General features: G+C 41.5%; 1 protein-coding gene across 10 annotated transcripts in view; it reads left to right on the top strand.

Annotated features, from left to right (window-relative positions):
* The window catches only part of TANC1 (tetratricopeptide repeat, ankyrin repeat and coiled-coil containing 1), a 251,585-nt gene that overhangs the window by 108,082 nt on the left and 122,761 nt on the right, over positions 1-20,742 (top strand). For all 10 annotated transcript variants that reach the window (XM_021665895.2, XM_064382718.1, XM_064382727.1 and 7 more), the window contains one exon: positions 8,170-8,367. In XM_021665895.2, the coding sequence (XP_021521570.2) occupies positions 8,170-8,367 (198 nt within the window). The remainder of the gene's footprint in view (positions 1-8,169; positions 8,368-20,742) is intronic.

Here is a 20,742-nt window from a genome sequence, read left to right as displayed (position 1 = left end):
GTGTCAATTCTCCTTGCCTACCTGAAATGTAGATCATGATTTTGTTAGCGCTTTTTAAATTTTCTGCTTTTCTTTGCTTATCTTTAATAGTCTATGACATAGATATATAGTACAGAATGCCTTAGTCTATACTATAGCTTAAACTTGTCCAACCCATGGCCTGTGGGCCACATGAGGCCCAGGATGACTTTGAATGTGGCCCAATACAAATTTGTAAAGTTTCTTAAAACATTGAAACTTTTTTTGTGACTTTTTTTTGAAGCTCATCAGCTATCATTAGTGTATTTTACATGTGGTCCAAGACAATTCTTCTTCCAGTGTGGCCCAAGGAAGCCAAAAGATTGGACACCCTTGGTAGAGTTTGTCATCAGGAAAGAAACACTCTATGAAGAGTCTGGAGGCCAGGCCATCCTATATTCTATTGATGGTGCCAAGCAGTTCACAGAATTTTGTTTAGTCGTCTTTGAGTCTTCAAGATGTTTTCTTTCCTTTTATTAATCTGTCTTCTCAGTCCTGTCATTGATTATTTTGGGCGGTGTTTGGGAGATGGTTATCATCAAAAGAGAAAAGATATACTCATCTGGGTTTTACTGATCTGTATGTGTTGTTCCTGCTGGTAGACACCGGGTGGAGATATGGAGGCTGACTCCAGGGTCAGGAGTTCGCCATCTTCCTTCCTCCACGGTGGGCTGGGCTCTCATGTTTCCTAGACTGTAGTGTGGTTGGGCCACCAATTGTTTGTTTCAACAACAAAAGATCCTCTTTTGTCATCTTTAAAATTACCGGGAATTCTTTTGTTTCCTGGCAGTCCCGTTGTTTTGGTATGGTTTTTTTGGAACTTGTGAATTTTGTCTTACTTTGTAGTTAAATATTTTACTAGGGTATTGGGAGAGGCTTTGCCAGGACAACTAGCCAGATGCAGTTTTAAATAGAAACAGGAATTCATGCGTTTATCACCTGCAACCCACTTCCACCCCTCCCGGCTCCTTGAGTGGCTTTTCCCCCTCTTCTCTTTGCTTCTCAATTCCTTGGTCCTGTCTTGCCTCATTTGCTTCCTTTTTAGCATCTGCTTTCTTCTCTGTCCTCCCATTACGCTCCACCCCTCATGTCTGTCTTTTCCTCTCTCCTCCCTGGCAGACCGGATATTTTCCTGGGGCTTTGGATTATTCATGTCCCCTGTGAGTAGGTGTCTGTAAGTGTGTCCATGCCCTGCCACCAAAAGCAGAGATGACCAGGACCTGGAAGAGAAACAGAGTGAAGGGTGGGAAGAGAAGAAATGGCAGCCGACCCGGAGCCCATCAATGACAGGAGTGTGGTGGACTCAGCACTGCAGCATCTGACCTTTGGAGTGGGGCACTGGCACTCCTCTTCCTGTCATGCCCATGTCCACTGTAGTCAACTGCAAACGAGCTTGCCTCCGAGCAGTGAACACAACACACATGTCACTTTGAGCACATGCTTTGTGGAATAGAGCTTCATTTCACCCACTTGCCAGGTTAGGCCTTAGTAGGTGGCCCATTTATCCTAAAGATCTTCAAATCTACACATGGCTCAATCTTTGGGAATATACATTTAAATATTTACAGAAACGTACACATAGGAAAAAATGTAAACCATCTAAACGTGTATATCTTTCACCCAAGCTTCCAGTTGATCAGTTCCCATTCCCAAAGGCAGCCACTGCTACTGGTTCAATGTGTATCCTCCTGGAGACCCCCCGCCCCGTGCTTATACAAGTGTCCATGTTTGTATAAATGTAAACATACTATGCCATATATGCATACATATATACATTCAAGGAATGTACATTTGGAATGCAAACTTATATTTTAATCATCTGCATTACTTAGTACAGTAGGCCCTGTGGTTTCTTTTCCTTTTCTCCCAACCTGTTTGTCTTGGGAAGTAGCTTAAGCATTCAGATCTTTTTGACCACCTTCTTGCTTCTGTGGCTCTTGGTCTTAGCTGTCAGGAAAATCATTTGGTGAACTTTAAGGACCATTTCCTATACCATTTTCCCAACCAGTTAAAACAGCCTGGCCGGGCAGGGATCCAGGTCCCTCTGTGTGGAGGGTATTGGGAACTGCTGCTCTGATCAGGTGTAGCATCAGTAGGCCTGGCAGAGCCACAGAATTCAAGCTGCAGTGTGTTCCACAGGTGGACCTGGTCAAGTCTGTGCTGGCGAGGAAATGTAGAATCACGAATTTCATGCACATTGAAGACAAACCCTGCCAGGTTGCCTTCCACCACAGCTAGCTCACAACTTCACCCTTCATTGCTCCAGGCAGTGACTGAACCCAGTGCTGCTGTGTCACAGAAGCTGCAGGCCCAGAAGCTGCAAGAGTTAATAAATGTCCATACCCACGGAGAGGAGAGGAAACTATTTAGGGTGCTTGGTGACTAAACACCTATCCTGGATCTACTTCGCTTGTATGGTGACAGCATAAGGTGTGACTGAGTGAAGATTAATGATCACTGGGTCTGGGTACCTCCCGAAAGGAGTGCTATAGAGCCGATTAACCAGCTGGCACGAAAAGTGAAAATAGACGAGGGAACAGGTTTTGTTTTGTTTTGTTTTTCCTGTGGTGGCCCAGTACTGTGCGTAGACCTACATATACTATTTTTGGTTTTCCTTATCAAGTATGCAAAATGACATAATGTTGAAAGCATCTCTCAGCCTTCTCTAGAAGGAGCAATACTGAGACAGTGGACTTTAGATCCCACTGCCTGGGTTCAGATTCAGCTCTGACATATGCCAGTGGCCTTGGGCAAGATACTTCAGCCTTTCTGTGCCTCAGTTTCCTCATCTGAGAAAGGGGCTAATAGCAATGCCTTGTTTGTGGAGTGGCTGTGAAGATTAAGTAAAATAATATATATAAAGCACCCAGAGCCCTGTCCTGGCACATAATACATCTTTAAAAAAAAAAAAAAAAAAAAAATGCTTTCTTTATCTGAAATTGCACCCCTCTGGGAGTTTGGGGGTGGGAGTTTTTCTGAGGTCATTTATTTTTAAAGCACAGAAACTCTGGCATGTTTATATGTCTTAAAGAGAAACCTTTGACAATTAGAGAGGAAATTCCAGTCTGTTTACTCATCTGTTTCAAGGTAAAGCACATTTATACATTTAGTTCTATAACCATCGAGTATTAAGAATAAAACCGTAAGGACTGTATTACTGATGTCTGTTTAAATCCCACTTGGTGGATTTTCGAAGACAAAAGGATAAGCTGTCCTATTGGCTAGATTTCTTGTACTCTAGTTGTTAGCTGCTTTCTTGCCTCTTAGTGGTATTGTTTAAGTCATGATTGCCTGAATAAGGTTTTTGAAAATTGTTTTCTTGGATGCATTTATCTTGAAAATGCTCTGCCTGTATATTAGGAGATTCTATAAGACATAAAATGGCTTAAAGTGCTTTTAGTTGCAGCCTTTTGAAGGGTCCAAAAATGATACTGGATCTCGTGGAAGAAATCTTTCAGTTTTCTGTAAATATAGGTTTCTGTATATGTGTATTTATATATAAGATTATGTGGTTATAAAACCTTACTATGGAAAATGTTTAGAAAACAGTGTACTCTAAGGAGGGAACTACACAAAAGATGCTCTAACACATTTAATGCCCTAGTTAAATGCATTTCACAAGACCCGTTTTCTGGAGCTGGATAAACAGAACATCTTTTTTTTTCTATTCGAAGCTTCTAACCCACCCCAGCCACTTCAGTGGCACAACAAATGGAAATCTTATTTCCTGCCTCTGCAGACCTATTTACCTGAGTGTCTAAGCTCACCCTTGCCTTTCTCAGGCCTTCCCTTCCTGAAATGTGCTTTTACTTTCATCTCCCTTCCTTCGTTGCCCTCATTTTTTAAAGCCTTCTCTAATCCTGCATTTCATGTACTTTAATCTGTGATGTTGGACGTTGCCATTCTGCATAGCTGCCTTTAAACGTTCATCTCCCAGATTCACATTTTCTTCCATTATGAACTGAAATCCCTTTTCATAGCCTGTAATGGTAAGAACATTTTAAAATAAAGAACTATTATCAAAGCCATTTCTGCCAATTTAAAATGCCTTATTGGATGGCTTTATGTCGTCTGATGATTCCGTTATCTTTGCAAACTATGACTTTGACTTATTTGTATGGGTATATATTTTTATTTACTATGAACAGAGAGGTTCTTACAGATGTCTGTGTGTCCCCCTTGCCCTTTATGTACTTTTGTTTTTGGACTTAAGGGAATTGATGATTCCCTTAAAAGAAGCAAAGGAGTGTGTGTGTGTATGAGTAACAGAGACTATATGTAACCTGCAAAGCCTGAAATATTTACTATCAGACCCTTTGCAGCAAAGTGTGCTGACTCCTTTCGTATTTAAAATACTGATTTAAAATGTGTCTGTTTGGGGGAATCTCTATTTTTTTCCCCAAATTAAAGCTCTTAAACGTGTGAAGTGGTAAGAATGTTAGAGCCTGAGCTGACCAGTTGTAGGGAGGTGCTAGCTGTGGTCCCTGTTCCTCAGGGTTACCTCCCAGGCCCCAGCCTCCCATCTGAGAGACCATGTGATTACATTTGGTAGATGGGACTGTCTGTGGTGTGTAAATGTTCCATGGGAAATGCCTGCCAGTGAAGCAGAGGAGGTAAATTACTGGTCATTGATAACATGGTTTTCATACCCTAGAGAGGTTGCATTGTCCTACCTGGCATTTCTGCCTGCAGCAAAAGGAAGGGTGATTGAAATGTGCTTCCCATCTCAGGTAGGGAATAAAATAGGTCATAGTTAAAAGAAAATAGTATCTATTCAAGGGTTAGAAAATGTGCCAGCTGTGCTGGTTGTTGCAGTGAAACACCTTTAATTCCTCTTAACCATCTTTGAGCTTCTGCTGAGGAATATTAAATTAACTGGATAATTTCTGGTGTTGTCCAGAACCAATATTGTATCGTTCAAGTGGATGCCCCTAAGATGTGCAGTTTCCACCCCTGGCGTCATTGTGATGCTGTCTTTCTTTGACCATAAACCATTTGCCCTTGAGCACTTAAAACTCCTGGCTCCAGAGTGCTGGAGCCACCCTGCTTTGTGCTTCCTGCTCATACATAAAACTTTTCTCCCTACTTTGTGCCTTTCTAATAAAAAGATACTGGAAGTTAGAGATCTTTCATTGCTTCTGAAAAACAAATCAAACAGAACAACATGTTTGAGAGTGATATTATAGTGAGATGGTGAAGTAAACTTGAAATGGAAACTCCCCTTCCCCTAGCTCTTAAGCCTTGTTTTATTGCAGCCTGCATAAAATCATAGTGCTGGAGCCCAGCTGCTCCAAAGGCTGAAGGTCTTCATGCTTACAGTATGCTTTGGAAGCTCATCCCCACCACATTTGCAGTTAATGAAAATATTTGCTTTGTGTGATATAAACAAAGTTTATGGGCAGAATTTGTAATTAGGAAACTCTTTAATTCTCTTTTTCCCTTCAATGCCTAATTTCTCTTTTACTATGTTGGAGAATCCTAAGTATTTAAGAAAATAAACCTTATCTCAGTACTGTTTATTTCTGGTGGTTGTACATGTATTTCTCCATTCTTTTGTGTCCTCATCCAAATTAAAGGACTTGAAATCTGGGTTTTTATTTGTTTTTGTATAGGTCAGTAATACTCATTCGTGAGTAGGGGAGACAGTACCTTTGTGGCCTATGAGGCCATCCCACAGCCATTTGACTAGCTGGGTCTGTGATTTACACTGTATAAGAACAGCTACAGGGCAACGCAGCTGTCTTCAAACCACATGGAAAACCAATGTCAACTCTTTAAGTTCCCCTACACGTCTTTTGTGTGTAACGTCCTGGGGCTCTGGCCTCAGCACTTTCCAAGTTCTAGTCTATCTCCTGATGTTTCTTGCCTATACATGCATGAATTGGGTGATCTGATGTGGTTCTTGTAGCCACAGCACCTGCTTGCACTCTCAACGTGAGACTAAAGTGGTGATGAGAAAACAACTATCCCTCAGCTTTTACAAGTTTGTCAGGACAGAGGACATCGGGCCCCAGTGTGAGCTGGCATCATGGTGCTGCCCAGCTCTGCCTTAAGATCTGTTTCCTTGCCAGACAGTTGAAGAGGGGAAGCAGCTGGGAAACCTCGTGACCTGGCTGAAAGCCTCGAGGTGGTTTCTCAAAGATTCCAGGCTCATCCACAGTGCTCTAAGACTGGCCCCTGTGGTTCTGGGGATTGCTGGTAATGGTATCTTACAGTGCTGGCTAGGGAAACAAGGTAGATGAATCTTGTGAGGAGTGGGGAGCCCAGCCTGGTGGCCATTGCTATCCACACAGGTTCTAGGAGGTGAAGGCCTCTAACTTCTGCCTGCTTCCCTCCCTTGAGGACAGAACTTTTTGCCCCGGGCATTTGCATGAGTGTCCTTGTTTTTGTAATTCCAGTGAAAGTTTTTTCATCTTTTTTCTTCAAATGTCAGTCATTTGGGCAATTAGCAATAAATCTTTAGTTTCCCAAATTTATTAAATATACCTAATCATGCATACCTAATCCAGGGAAGACTGAAATTATCTTCTTTGCTGATGTCCCCATTGTGAGGCCTTTCTGTTCACTGCTCTGTTGTGAGTTGCCTTTAAAAGTAAGGCATGTGGACTAGGTGTGGTGTCTCAAGTCTGTAATCCTAGGACTTCGGGAGGCAGAGGTGGGCAGATCACAAGGTCAGGAGATAGAGGCCATCCTAGCTAACACGGTGAAACCCCATCTGTACTAAAAATACAAAAAATTAGCAGGGCATAGTGGCACGCGCCTGTAATCCCAGCTACTCAGGAGGCTGAGGCAGGTGAATGGCTTGAACTTGGGAGGTGGAGGTTGCAGTGAGCTGAGATAATGCCACTGCACTCCAGTCTGGCTACAGAGCAAGACTCCGTCTTCCAAAAAAAATATATATATATATGGAGAGGGTGACTGTACTTCCTCTTGACTCCTAACACAAAAAAACAAGCACAGTGATACCATTTGAAACTTGATGGTTTGGTTCGTATCCCTTTTGAGCCTTGTACACAAAAATCTGCAAAAATTTAGTTCCTGCCTAGCTAGACAACTTTCATTTTTCTTTTTTAAAAATCTAGTCCTTGATTTTGTGTGTGTATGTTTGTGTCTGTGTGATTTTTTTGTTTGCTTTTGGAGCCAGGAAGGCATGGCAAGGACCGGTCAGATAGCTTTTGTCACAGAGACTGATGTGCTTGTGGGAAAGTTTATGCATCTTTCAAATTCCATCTGTGACTTAGAGTTTGAAGATGCTTTTTAAGAAGCAGGTAATGATTTACATTCTTTCCCTGCATATCCTCAGTTCCACCTTAGTACTCAGGGAAGGTGATTGGTGGGGAGAGGCAATAGGAGGAAAATGTGGTTTGTTTTTTTTTGAGGGGAGAGACTAGTTCCAGCCAGGATACTCTTTCTTGTATACTTTCAACACTGTGATGATTACATCTTCTCTCCTTCTCGAGATTTTGCCTACCCTAAAATGTTTAATTTCATAATGGTAAGCTTGTTTGTCCCCAAGCTTGTTTAGGGGCCAAGTGTCAAGTGGAAGCTGCCTAATAAGTGAGCAGTGTTTCTAATCCTGTGACTGGTTTGGGGCTGGTTGAGTTTGAAGAGGGTGGCCCTGTGTCATGGGGAGTGTTGAGTAGATGGGATGAGAGAACCAAGGGATGGTGCTGGGGAGGAATGTGGATGTAGGCTAGACTCTCCCTTAGACTTTTCTTTTTAGAGAGGGGCAGTGGAGGCCTGGGAGTTCTGGAAAGGTTGGCATCTGAATCTGTTTTACTGGTACCCGTGTAAGGCCAGTAAGCCCTCTCCTTTTCCTTTAGCTGAAATCAAAGCTGCTTGTGGATCATTCATACTTGACGTTGATCTAATCACAGATCAGTGGCTTTCTGGATCCTTTGTTAGGGATTGAAATCAGATCAGTTAGGGTAGTATAGAAAAGCATGTGGAGTCGAGTTCACTGATGCCTGAGTTTTCCCTTACAGGGTAAAAAGTTTCAAGAATAATGGGGAAAAGTTACCTTTAAAAAAATTCAATACACACATCTGATATATGAGAATGATATTCTAAGAATATAGTTTATAGTAATTAAATTTGCATCAAGTTGTAATGAATGGATGCTTTAACCTAAGTGTTCTCTCTCCACTCTAGGAGGTGACTTTGGTACCGAGACTTCTCCAGTCCTGCCCCTTGGCCACAGTGGTGACTCTCCTGTGAGCAGTCTTCCCGCAGCAGAGGACAGCTATAGGGTGAGCCTGGCCAAAGGTGTCTCGATGTCTCTGCCTTCATCACCTTTGCTGCCTCGACAGTCTCACTTGGTGCAATCAAGAGCAAACAAAAAATCCCCAGGTAAACAGGCAATGAAGGAGCTGCCTTGGTTATATATGTAGTACATGTACTGAAAATAAGCAAAACTAGTGCCCGTGAGAAATCTTCTGGGAGAATGTTTTTTCTTTTTCTTTGTTGCAATATCTTCTAGAAGAAAGAAATCTTTTTTTTTTTTTTTTTTTTTTTTTTTTTTTTTTAAGTTTAAGGGAAAAGTATGGTTTAATAGATTTGTCCTGTTTGGACTGCCTAGGCTAGATTTTTATAAAGATGTAAGATCTTGTTATCAGTACTGATGTTAACCAGTAATTTTGTTGTTTTCTTGCTAATGAATTAAGGAGCACTATGCAGTCATGGCACCAAATAATGATGTTTCTTTTGGTCAGTGAAACTACGTGTATGACGGTGGTCCCACGAGGTTAGACTACTGTGTTTTTACTATACCCTTCCTATGTTTAGATATGCAGATACTTCCTACTGTATTAATAGTTGCCTACAGCATTCAGTATAGTAACATGCTGGTTTGTAGCCTAGGAGCAATAGGCTATGCCGTGTAGCCTAGGTGTATAGTAGGCTGTGCCACCTTGATTTGTGAAAGTACACTGGAGGATGTTCGCACAATGACACCTGTTTCAGAATGTGTCCCCATCATTAAGTGACACATGACTGTAATTCAAACACACCAGACTGTGGTGTGTTTAAAGGTTATAGATTAAGCAAATGTCATCTGACAGTAGTCTGTTTATTACTACCTAGTATTATTTACTGATGTATTTTATTTGATTACTTCATGTAGCATTTGAACAGCTATAAAGTTTGTTTGTGAAAACTCAGACTTGTAAAGTGATCGGGAAAAGGGACTTTGGATGATTCCTATGCAGTATTTTGGCTTCCCTCTATCAACGTTTACACTTAACATTACCCAAAAAAAACAAACAGAACTTTGAGAGGTTATGATTCACATGTGAGGAAAGCCTTTCTAAAATGCTGATACCTTGAGTTTTAAAAGTTCTTGGATTTTTTTTTTTTAAGGTTTGTGGAGTGTTTACAAAAGGCAGGATAATTTGGGGCCCAGTTGATCATATGACAGTGTAAGAATTCTTCTTAATTACATGTAAACATATTCAGAATCTATCCAAAATGTGCCTGGGGCTGTGAAATTGGTATCTGTTTCTCTGATTTCCTGATAATATTTGTATTTCTTGAGATGACATATGCTGAATCATCGAGTAGATCTTTGAGGTTTACGTGCTGGTAAAATTAGGAGGGGATTAAAGGCTCTGAATGTTAGAAATGGTGCTATGAATTGGTGAGTGTCCAAAATCTTTTATTGTTGCAGAATTTTCTGGTTTTGGACAACATTGTTTACAAGCCATTAATTAGCTGGAACTCAGGAACCTTTTTGGTATGAAGTAATTTCCTGTGCCAAGGAATTTGACCTGTTTATCAGTATTTGGGGAAATTCCTGGAATGTCCTTCCTGCCTTCTTTGCCCTCCCTCACTGCTGTATCTCTTTGTCACATTTCTTCTCTTTCTTCAAATCATATTTCCCACACTGCCTCATATTGGGTTATCTTGATTGGAATTACTTTTTCCGAAAAGTATGCACAGCATTTTACTTTTTCTTTATTAGCTATGTCGTTTGCCCTTTTCCCCTGAATTAGTGTGTATATTGACCAAAAAAAAAAACCCCAAAAAACCCAAAAACTTCTGCTTGGCTACCTTTTAGTCATGCTCCTGAACTTTCTTCTGGGTCTGTGTGTGTGTGTGTGTGTGTGTGCACACACACACTTTTTTTAAGATCCAGGTTTAGCAAAGAAGCATGCTACTAAGTTTAGCGAGAATGCCTCCCCACCCCACCCAAATCTGATTAGATTCCTCATCCTCCACCATCCTCCAGGTGACATCTGGTCACCCTGACCTGTCTTTAGCAGGAATTGCCTTCCTACACCTGATGTTTCTGCTTTGTAATTTTTCATGCACCGATCCTCACCCTGTTCCTTGGCTATAAGTTCCCACTTGCCCATGCTGTGTTTGGAATTGAGTTCAATCTTTCCCCACCTAAAATCCCACTGCAGTGGTCCCTATATGTGTTAAGATGGTCCTGAATAAAGCCTGCCCTACTGTACTTTAAAAAGTATCACTGAGTAGTTTTTTCTTTTTAAAAACAGTATATGCTTCCTCTGTCTGAAGCTTGAGGACAAACAAGATGTCTTATACCTCATCCCTATAAAATAGATAATAGAGATAATTCAGAAACTGTTAGTATTCTTAAGGGATCTCTGTTGAAGTTAATGCCAAGTGCAGAGGTTTGACCTTTTGGACAATTCGCCTACCTATAGTCTGTGCTACTACAAATGAATTAATGTTGCTTGGGCCTTAGGACGGGGGAACACCTGAAAGACTTCAGGGAAGACTGCATTTCAGATATAATTTTATTAACAAATTCAACGTGTTAGTGGGACTTCAGGTAGGATTGGATGGCATGGCAAGCCTGGGGAATGTGGCTACCTACATTGGAGGTTATAGGCATGGGGTTTCATGGAGGTTATAGGCATGGGGGCAGAAGAATCCCTGAAGCTTTTATTGGATTTGTAGAACATGTTCTCTGTATTAGATGTTTTTGGTCCAAATGGTAACTAAATAAACTAAGCAGATATATCTCTAATGGAGCAGTATTTGTTCACTGCCCAAATTTGTACAGAAAATTAGTGTCTCACAGTGGTAATTTGGCTTCATTATCTTGTCATTTTAATTGGAAAAGTTTAGGGCTGAGATGCTGTTTAAAAATGGCAGTGACTCAATACATCAAATTATGAACAATAGTTTTTTCAGTGTCTAACACAGATTTCTGCTTAAACCATATTGTTGGTAAAGTATCCAGGGCTCTAATGTTCTACCTGCTTGGTTTAAAAAAAAAAAAACTGACATATGGTTGTAAATGTGCACTGGATTTAAAAATACTCGTCTATTTTAAAAGCTAGCACCATTGCTACTAATGATACAGTAAATACAGTGTGTCTGCAGCACCCAGAGGTGTGGAGCCACTCCCTTCCTCTCCCTTCTCCTTCCACCCTGGCCCCACAGAGGGTCATGCTCGCCAGGATCCGGCCAGCATTCAGACACCTGCTCTGAAATTACCTTGATGACTTTGTTCTGATTTGTAAACCAGCCCCCCAGCTCCCCCACCCCACCCCGCCCCATTCCTCTCTTTTTAAGGTTAAAAAACAAACAAACGAACTTGTTTTTCTTGTTTGGATAGAAACTCTTCACTAATTGATGCTAATCCAGAAACTGTCAGGGACTGGAACAATTATTCTTGCAAGGGTCAAATGTTACAAACTCCTATAAGAAGACACTCTGAACAACACAGCCTGTGTTAATAAAAATATATATGTTGGTTGGGCGTGGTGGCTCATGCCTGTAATCCCAGCACTTTGGGAGGCCAAGGCAGGCGGATCACCTGAGGTCAGGAGTTCGAGACCAGCCTGTCCAGCCAGACCAACATGGAGAAACCCGATCTCTACTGAAAATACAAAATTAGCCGGTTGTGGTGGTGCATGCCTGTAATCCTAGCTACTCAGAAGGCCGAGGCAGGAGAATCGCTTGAACTTGGGAAGCGGAGGTTGTGGTGAGCCAAGATTGTGCCATTGCACTCTAGTCTGGGCAATAAGAGGAAAACTCCATCTCAATAATAATAATATTTTTAAAAATGTGTATGTTAATACAATTGATGATTACTTCCTGGATCTTGGGAATTGTGGGCCAAATAACCTTGCAATAATGTGACCCTGCATGTTACATGATTGAGTTTGTTTCTTTACTCTCATATTTAGGGTTGTTATTTTTATTTACTCTGCTGCCATCTTCCCCTATTTATTTGGTTTCTTTTTCATTGCTAGAAAATTGTTTTCTGAGTATTGTTTCAAAACTTTTGTTTTTAATCGTAAATGTATTTTCTGTTAATGAAAACAAGGACCAGCATCCATTAAAGTAGTTCTGTGGCAGTTGCAAGTTTTTTTGGATTAATAATTCATCAATATTTGTAATATGTGCTGCTGTTTTCCAGAGAAAAGCTCATTTCCTGTGATTTATTAGTAATATCATTAGATACTTTACACAGTATCTGCATTTATTTTCCCAGATCACTCTGGGCCCATTATCAAACAATCAAAAGGTCGTGCATGAATGAGAAGCAGCCCTTTGAAATGTGCGATGGGGTAAGACAGCAGATGTGACAAGTGGGTGGTACTGCCCTACTCCTTGTGTGAGGACACTTCCGCTTCTGCCGCTTCCAGTTCCACTTGTGTCTCACAGTGGCCAGAGCTGATGTAGCAGTTTTGAAAACTTCTCCACCTGTCTTTTTAAAGGAAAACTGCAAAACTGACAGGCTGTGTAGTATAAGCCATATTGTCCCTTTGATCCTTGGACCATGAGTTAATGTCTGTGAAGGCACTCCTTCCCCTAACCCGCAAGTATTTCTTGTAGAAAATTTGGAAATCTCATCATTGAGAAAGAACTACTGTTAACAGTTTTTTTCCTAGTCTTTTGAAAAAAATCTGCTCCACCTAAACCTGAGACCACATTATGTAACCCTGTTGTGTGCTGCCTTTTGTCACTTAAGTTTTTTTGTTTTGAGACAAGGTCTTGCTCTGTCACCCAGGCTGGAGTGCAGTGGTGCTATCAAGGCCCACTGCAGCCTCGACCTGGGCTCAAGTGATCCTCCCACTTCAGCCTCGAGTACCACAGGCATGCACCACCATGCCCAGCTAATTTTTTTTTCCTAGAGATGAGGTTTTTACCATGTTGCCTAGCCTGATCTTGAACTCCTGGCCTCAAGCCATCATCTTCCCACCTTGGCCTCCCAAAATGCTGGGATCACAGGTGTGAGCCACTGTACCCAGCTCTCACTTAATATTTTATCATGAGCAATTTGCAGTTTACTTGAAGAGCTTGATACTTGTTGTCTATTGTTTCAATATCTTATAATTGATTTTAAACTAATTTCTGATTGTTGGATATTCTTACAAAAAGTTTTTGGCGTGTTACAATTTGTTTTCACTACTCCTGGTATGAATGTTTTCAATTATGGTGAAATACATATAACTAAATTGACCATCTTAACCATTTTTAAGTGTACAGTTCAGGGGTAGTTATACTAACATTGTTGTACAACCCGTCTTCAGAACTCCCAATAGGAATAGTTTTGTCCAGTGATATTTACAGACATCTCTGACATCTCCTTGGGGTAGCAGGTTCCCGGCAGTGGAATTATTGAACTAAATGGACTGCATTTATAAATAATCCTGATACGTAGTGCCCAGTTCTTTACCAGAAAGGCTGTATTGATTTCATATTCCCCCCAGCATTCTTTGAGAGGCTGCTTTTTGAAGTTCACATCTTCTGGGAACAGCTTAAATGGATGGTGCTTTGTACGGCCTAACTGTGGACTACTGAGAATTTTAAGAGGCTGGGAAAAGTGATTCTGTAGCCGCCTTCTTTAGAACTTCCCTTCTGTCTGCACGTCTCAGACAATTTTCATTTTCTTTCTTTCCATGAGATTGTGTCAGGAATTGTGACAACTGACTCAGATCAAGTTCATGGTCAGAAAAACATTCAGCTGGCTTCCAGTTTCAGCCACCTGGTGAGGATCCTAGAGATCATGGAGGTTCACAGGCATATTCGAGTTGGAGAGGCCTCCAGAGCACATCCTGTCCAGGCCTCTTTGCAGATGTGGAAGCAAAGATCCCTTGGTCATTAGGGAACTTATCCAAAATTCATGCAAGTTATTGGTAGAGCTTGATCCTCCACTCTCCCCAGCATCTTCTCTTAACTCAGCAAGCCTTTGTTGCTCTGCCTGTACGTTGTTGGCATGTCAGCTGTAAATAATGTGAGTGTGTTCTGATTTCATAGACAGGGTGGGGGGCATGGGCTTCAAGTTGTGTGCACATGCATCCATGAGGCTGCTGCTAGGAGGGTGGAGAATAACACAGGACATGCACAGTCCCATTTCTCCTTCTAGAGCCAACTGGTTCTCATCCTTGCTTCTACTGCTGAGTGGTTGGGACCACAGCTGATATCTAACCTTCAGCAAGGACAGTTCCTCCTGCTGGGGTGAATAGGAGAGCATTTTTTGTTTCCTCCTGGAAATTTGTTACATGATGGCCATCTTATTGTGTGTGCCCAGCTATGAACGTGACACACGCAACTTCTGTTGTGCTTGAACATGTGTTCATACATAGAACCAGTGTGCATGCATTTGCTCTGCTTTGAGTCCCTTTATTCCCCTGCCAGTGAGTCCTGGATACAATTTGGCAATCCTCTGGAGTCAGCCCAGGAATTTTAAAGGATACTGATGATGCCCAGCTCCTATCTTCAGAGACTCTGATTAAATGTGTATGAAGTATGTCTGGACATTGGGATTTTTAAAAAGTCCTCCTAGGTGATTCTAATATGTAACAAAGTTTGAGAATCACTGATAAAGAATATGTGATTATCTCATATAATTTCTTTCCTATGAGGGCAAATACATGTGTATTTATCTTTAAAATTTTGGAACTATTTGAGAAGAAAAATACATTATAAAGAAGTACAAAATAATGATACACTAAATGTTGAGTCCCTCTGTACCCCCCAAAAGACAACCATTTTGATAGTTGCTCCTGCTTTGTTTTTGTAGTTTGTAAACAATATTATGCATTTGTCCATTCCCCAGCATTGAACAGGTAAGCAATTCTCTGTTTCCTACTAAAAATAACATTCTTGTATATTCAGATTTAAAGGCATCTCTGATATTTTTATCAGATAAATTATAAAAGTGAGATTACTAGGCCAAAACTTGTTTAACATTGTGGATGAATTATTATATTCTTACTGGTCATTGGTAACTTTTTCTTTTGGAAAATTTTTGTGACAGCTGTCCTGTAGTCTACTGGGGCAAATAAATATGTGTTTCTTACTGATTTAGCACAGCTTGGTTGTTTAAGGCTATCAGTCATGTATGTTATTTAAAAAACCTATTTCTAGTTCATCATTTTCCATCTAATTAGGTTACAGTGTTTTTTGTCTCACAGAAGTTTTTCATTTCCTCCAGTCAAATTTATATATTTTTCTATTGTGCTTTATTCCATTGAATTTTTAAGAGCAGCTTTATTGAGATATAATTTACATACCACATAATTCACCCATTTAAAGTTTACAGTTCAATGTTCTTTTCCTAGCATTTTCACAGGGTTGTGCAACCAATACCACAGTGTTAATTTTAGAACATTGTTATCTCCTCCTTAAAGAAACAAAAGCAAAACCCCATGCCCATTAGTAGTCATTTCACATTCCTTCTTGCCCTTACTCTTCACTCCCTATTTTCTAGCCCCTAGTAACCACTTTGTCTCTCTGGATTTGCTTATTCTGGGCATTCCATAAAAAATAGAATCATAATATGTGGTGTTTTGTGACTGGCTTCCTTTGTGGAGCATAATGTTGTCTAGGTTCATCCATGTGGCATATATCGGTACTTCACTAAAATATTATTTGGTAAGAAAACAGAATGAAGTACTGATAGATGCCACTCATTTTGTTTATCCAGTCTTCCATCAGTGGATATTTGGTTGTTTCCACATTGGCTATTTATTGTAAATAAAACTGCAATCAGCTTTTGTGTCTGCATTTTTATATGGGCATATGTTTTTCCCTCGGGTATATACCTAGTAAAATTGCTGAATCATATGGTAGTTCCATTTAACCTTTTAAGGTACTGCCAAATTATTTTTTAAGTGACTGTACTATTTCATATTACTATCAGCTGAGTGTGAGGTTTCCAATTGCTTCATATCCTTGCCAACACTTGTGATTGTCTTTGGTTATAGCTGTCCTAGAGCCTGTGAACTGATATCTCTTTGTAGTTTTATTAAGTTGTGAAAATGCTGTTTATATTCTGGATACAAGTTCCTTATCGGATAAATGATTTACAAGTATTTTCTTCCATTCTGAGGATTGCCTTTTTTACTTTCTTGATTATATTGTTTGAAGCACAGGAGTCTTAAATTTTTATAAGGTTCAATTTATTTATTATTAGTCTGTCTCTGTCTTTTTGATGTCATGTCTTAGTAACCATTGCCCAATCTAGAGTCATAAAGATACACATCAGTGTTTTCTCCTAATCGTTTTAACTCTTACATTTAGGCCTGTGATCCATTTTGAGTTCATTTTCTTGTGTGATGTGAAGTAGGGACCAAATTCATTCTCTCTCATGTGGATACCAGTTGTCCCAGCACCATTTACTGAAAAGACTTTTCTTTCCCCATTGAATTGTCTTCTCTCGACCAAATCATTGTTGTGCCTTCACCCAGCCCTGTTGTTCCTCTTCCCCTGTTGTTCATCCTCTTTCCTTTGCCTAGGTCAGAACCTTCTCCTTCGGACTTGACTGCGGGTGTGGCTTGCGGTCAACTCCAGCCTTTCTCTGTGTCTCTCCTTTTCTCTAGGTGAGAAGTAATAGCCTTTTGCTCCAAGCACCTGTAGCACTCTGTCTTCTCTTTGCTCTGCGTAACCCTTTATTACACGTCTCTGCCCTGACATTCTGACATTCTCTATAAGGACTGCTGTCTTGTCTTTGTTGGCATCTTGTTGTTCCCCTTGGGAGCCCTGAAAACAGGATCCAATCATATCTTCAGAATCCAATCACTCCTTTTATCCTGGTGATGTGACATAGGTAAGTAACTGTTAAAACCAATAGGATTTTAGTATTCCATGCTCATCAGCTCCATGTGATTGGTTGAAAATACTGATGGATGCATAGGCGATTTTAAATGTAACAGTCCTTTACATTTGTAAAGCTGGGAATATACCTTTCTCCATATCCAGAGAAAAGTGATGCTTTAGGGTACAGCCTCCCTCTTAGGGCTTTCCTGTCTTCAGGCACTGAGCAAAAGGGAGTATGTCTTCAACTGCGTTTGTCAGTAGCCGCTCAGCCTTGCTTTCCTCCACTCCTGTCTCTCTCCCATTTTCAGGCCTTGGCATTTTTGCTGCCCGTTTCCCGCCGCCTGCAGTTAATGATGACTGGAGGTTTTATTCAGTCACACTTTACAGCAGTGTCAGCTGCACCCTGTGGTGGTGTCAGATGGCGGCTGGAACAAAGCCAGTGCCATGCTCAGAAATGAATGTTTTCACCTCAAAGAAAATAGACGAGGGCAGGGGCTGTGATGGTGGGGATCTTTTCCATCATTTCTGATTTACAGAGAAACACCGAAGTCACAGGAGCTCGTGTAGGCGATTATATCTAGTGCTAATGAGCACTAGTGTAAAGCAGAAATAAACAGGAAAGAAAACCTGATATTCCAGCTTGACGACTCAGATTTGCTGTGACAGGACTGTGCATACATCTGTGTCTGTTGGCAGGGGTGGCTGGCTGCCTCCAGGCAGAGGGGTGGCAGGGGTATGCTAAGCCTGGAGGTGGGAAACTAAGGTGAACACAGAATGGTGATTTCTAGAAGGGAGAGCCCAGTGGGAACCAGAGTGCCTTACAAAAGGGAAACGGTACCTTTGGGAATGACTTCATTATCAGGGCCTGGAGCGCTGAAACCAGAAAGCCTTGCCTCAGTGGGGACCTATCCAGATAGCCGCTAACTGTGCCATGCAAGGAGCCCCTTTTCTGGACAAGGGCTCTGAGAAGTATAATTTAGGAAACCGCCTTTAAAGGATATGTGATTTTTCTTATTTCTTCCGCCACCAACAAAGTCCTCTTTATTGGTCACAGATCCTGAGTACAGCTAATGAGTCGACCTTCTAAAGAGGCTGGGAGAGTAAGTTCTCTACCCTAAATCAGGAACTGGTGAGACTCCAGTTTAGTTAACGAGATGTAAGGGATCCTGACGGTGCAGGCTGTCTCCATCTGCCCCAGTCATGGGCAGGTTGGACAGAGCTGCTTTCACTTCCCAGCTTTGTAGGCTTGAGCAGGCTATCGGTGTTTCTTCCTCTTAGACATGGGGTAATAATGGGGCTTCTCTTATAAGACGTTATGGATGGCATGTTTATGTCTCCCCAGAATTTGATGTTGAAACGCTAACCCCTAATTGGGTTGCTGTGAAGAGATGGGGCCTTTGGGAGGTGATAAAGTTTTGAAATCAGGAGGGTGGAGCCTCCATGATGGGATTAATGCTGTCATGTAAGAAGAAGAAGAAGAAGATACTAAAGCTCTTTTTCTGTTAGCCCTGTGAGGATACGGCAAGAAGATACTAAAGCTCTTTTTCTGTTAGCCCTGTGAGGATACGGCAGTCCTTCCTTATCTGTGGCTTCAGTTACCTGCAGTCAGCTGTGCTTCAAAAATATTACATGGGAAATTCTTGAAATAGTTGAAAGGTTGGAAATCGCATACCATTCTGAGTAGTATGCTGAAATCCAGCTCTTCGCAGCCCAGGACGGGAATCTTCCCTTTGCCCAGTGTTGCTGTGCTGCACACGAGACCTGCCTGTTAGTCACTCAGTAGCCCTCTTGGTTATCAAGCTGACTGTTGGCAGTATCACACTGCATGTGTTCAACTCAACCTTATTTTACTTAATCACGGCCCCAAAGCAAAAGAGTAGTGATGCTGGCAATTTGGACATGCCAAGGAGAAGCTGTAAAGTGCTTCCTTTAAGTGGAAAGGCAAAGTTCTTGACTTAATAAAAAAAAAAAAAACCCATCGTATGCTGAGGTTGCTAAGATCTACAGTAAGAACAAGTCTTCCATCTGTGAAATAATGATGAAGGAAAAAAATTCATGGTAGTTTTGCTGTTGTACCTCAAACTGCAAAAGTTACCACTACTGTGTGTGATAAATGCTTAGTTAAGATGAAAAAGGCATTCAATTTATGGGTTGAAGACAACAGAAAAAGTGTTCCAGCTGATGGCAACATGTTGCCAAGAGTAAGCGTTGAGACTATGTAGAGACTTCTGCAAGAGAGATCCCCTGAAATGAGTGACACTAAGCCATTTAGTGCAAGAAGAGGATGTATGTATAGAAAAAAACCATAGAGTGTATATAGGATTCAGTACTGTCCTCAGTTTCCACTGGAGGCCTTGGAATATATCCTCTGCAGATAAGGAGGCACTGCTGTGCAGTGAGCAGGCACTGTCATCAGACGCTGATACTGCTGATGCCTTGATCTGGGACTTCCCAGCCTCCAAACTGAGAAATATTGTTGTTTAAGCTACCCAGTCAATGGTGTTTTTTTGTTTTTTGTTTCTTTAAATTTTTTATAGAGGTGGGGGTCTCACCATGTTGCCCAGGCTGGTCTTGAACTCCTGGGCTAAAGCAATCCTTCTGCCTCGGACTCCCAAAGTGCTGGGATTGCAGGTGTGTGAGCCATGGCACCCAACCTTCTATGGTATTTTAAAAGTAGCAGCCTGAACTAAGACATAGGACAAGTAAAATTTAAACGAGATGTAGACTGTAAAGTCTAGGGTGGTCGGGGTTGCAATTTCCAAGTTACCATCTACCCTGGAACCCACCTTCAGCTTCCCTCATCTGACTTGCTGGCCATGAATGGATTCCCGTAGTATCTGTTCCCTTGATTCTTTATCCTCAGCTAAATGCCCTCCAGTAGGATTCCATCCTCAGGGCTGTGTTTTCTGGCAAGGATGTGTAGCCTTGACATGCAGTGCAGCCCTCCTGCGGGGCTTTGTTCCCTGGGAATAGGACATGAAAGCAGTGGAACAGAGTGGGCTCCAATTTGAGCTCTGCTGCCAGCTCCTTGGGTTATTCATCCTCTCCTAGTTTGCACATGATTTGTGTAAAGTGATTAAAATGTTATGTACATAGAATTGCCCTGTACAGGAAGCCAGCTCTTAGAACTGGTGATACGAGTATAAAGGTCTAAGAAAGCAATGGTTCTTGGCAGAAAAGAGAAATATAGGTAAAGCAAAAAGGCAGGATGCCTGGTGGTGCCCTGCCTGGGTAATTTGTGAAGCTGCCATGTGCACAATATGGAAATGAGAGCCTGTGATTCATGAAGCTGATAGAGAGTATAAATGCTCCAAGGTGGTCCAGATTTGCCCTCCAAGCAATGAGAAGAAAACTCTGGTGGAAGCTGAGCACAAAACTACGTACTGTTCAAAGCTGTGCAACACAGCAGAGTCACACAGGTGCTCCTTACACAGGTAAGTGATAAAGCCAGCACTTGAGACAGAAGCCTTTGTGTCAGGTTACCCTTGAACATCCCTCAAATGGCTTAAATGCCATTTGCAGACATGCTGTCTCTTGAAGGCACTGCCGTTATTCTTTTGCCATTCAAACAGATTGTTGATTATTTGGATGAGTACCCACTGAAGTAGATAGCTTGTACTCAGGACTACACTGTACCAGAAACATGTACCTGGTACACCAGGGGCACACGGGGCCAAGACTGGCTGAGGGACCAGCAGATGA

The sequence above is a fragment of the Aotus nancymaae genome, unplaced genomic scaffold (genome assembly GCF_030222135.1).
Source record: "Aotus nancymaae isolate 86718 unplaced genomic scaffold, 86718_ANA_hifiasm-v0.15.2.pri h1tg000029l, whole genome shotgun sequence".
NCBI lineage: Eukaryota > Metazoa > Chordata > Mammalia > Primates > Aotidae > Aotus > Aotus nancymaae.
Note: the sequence above shows the minus strand (reverse complement) of the source record. Positions and strands in the feature narration are given on the sequence as shown.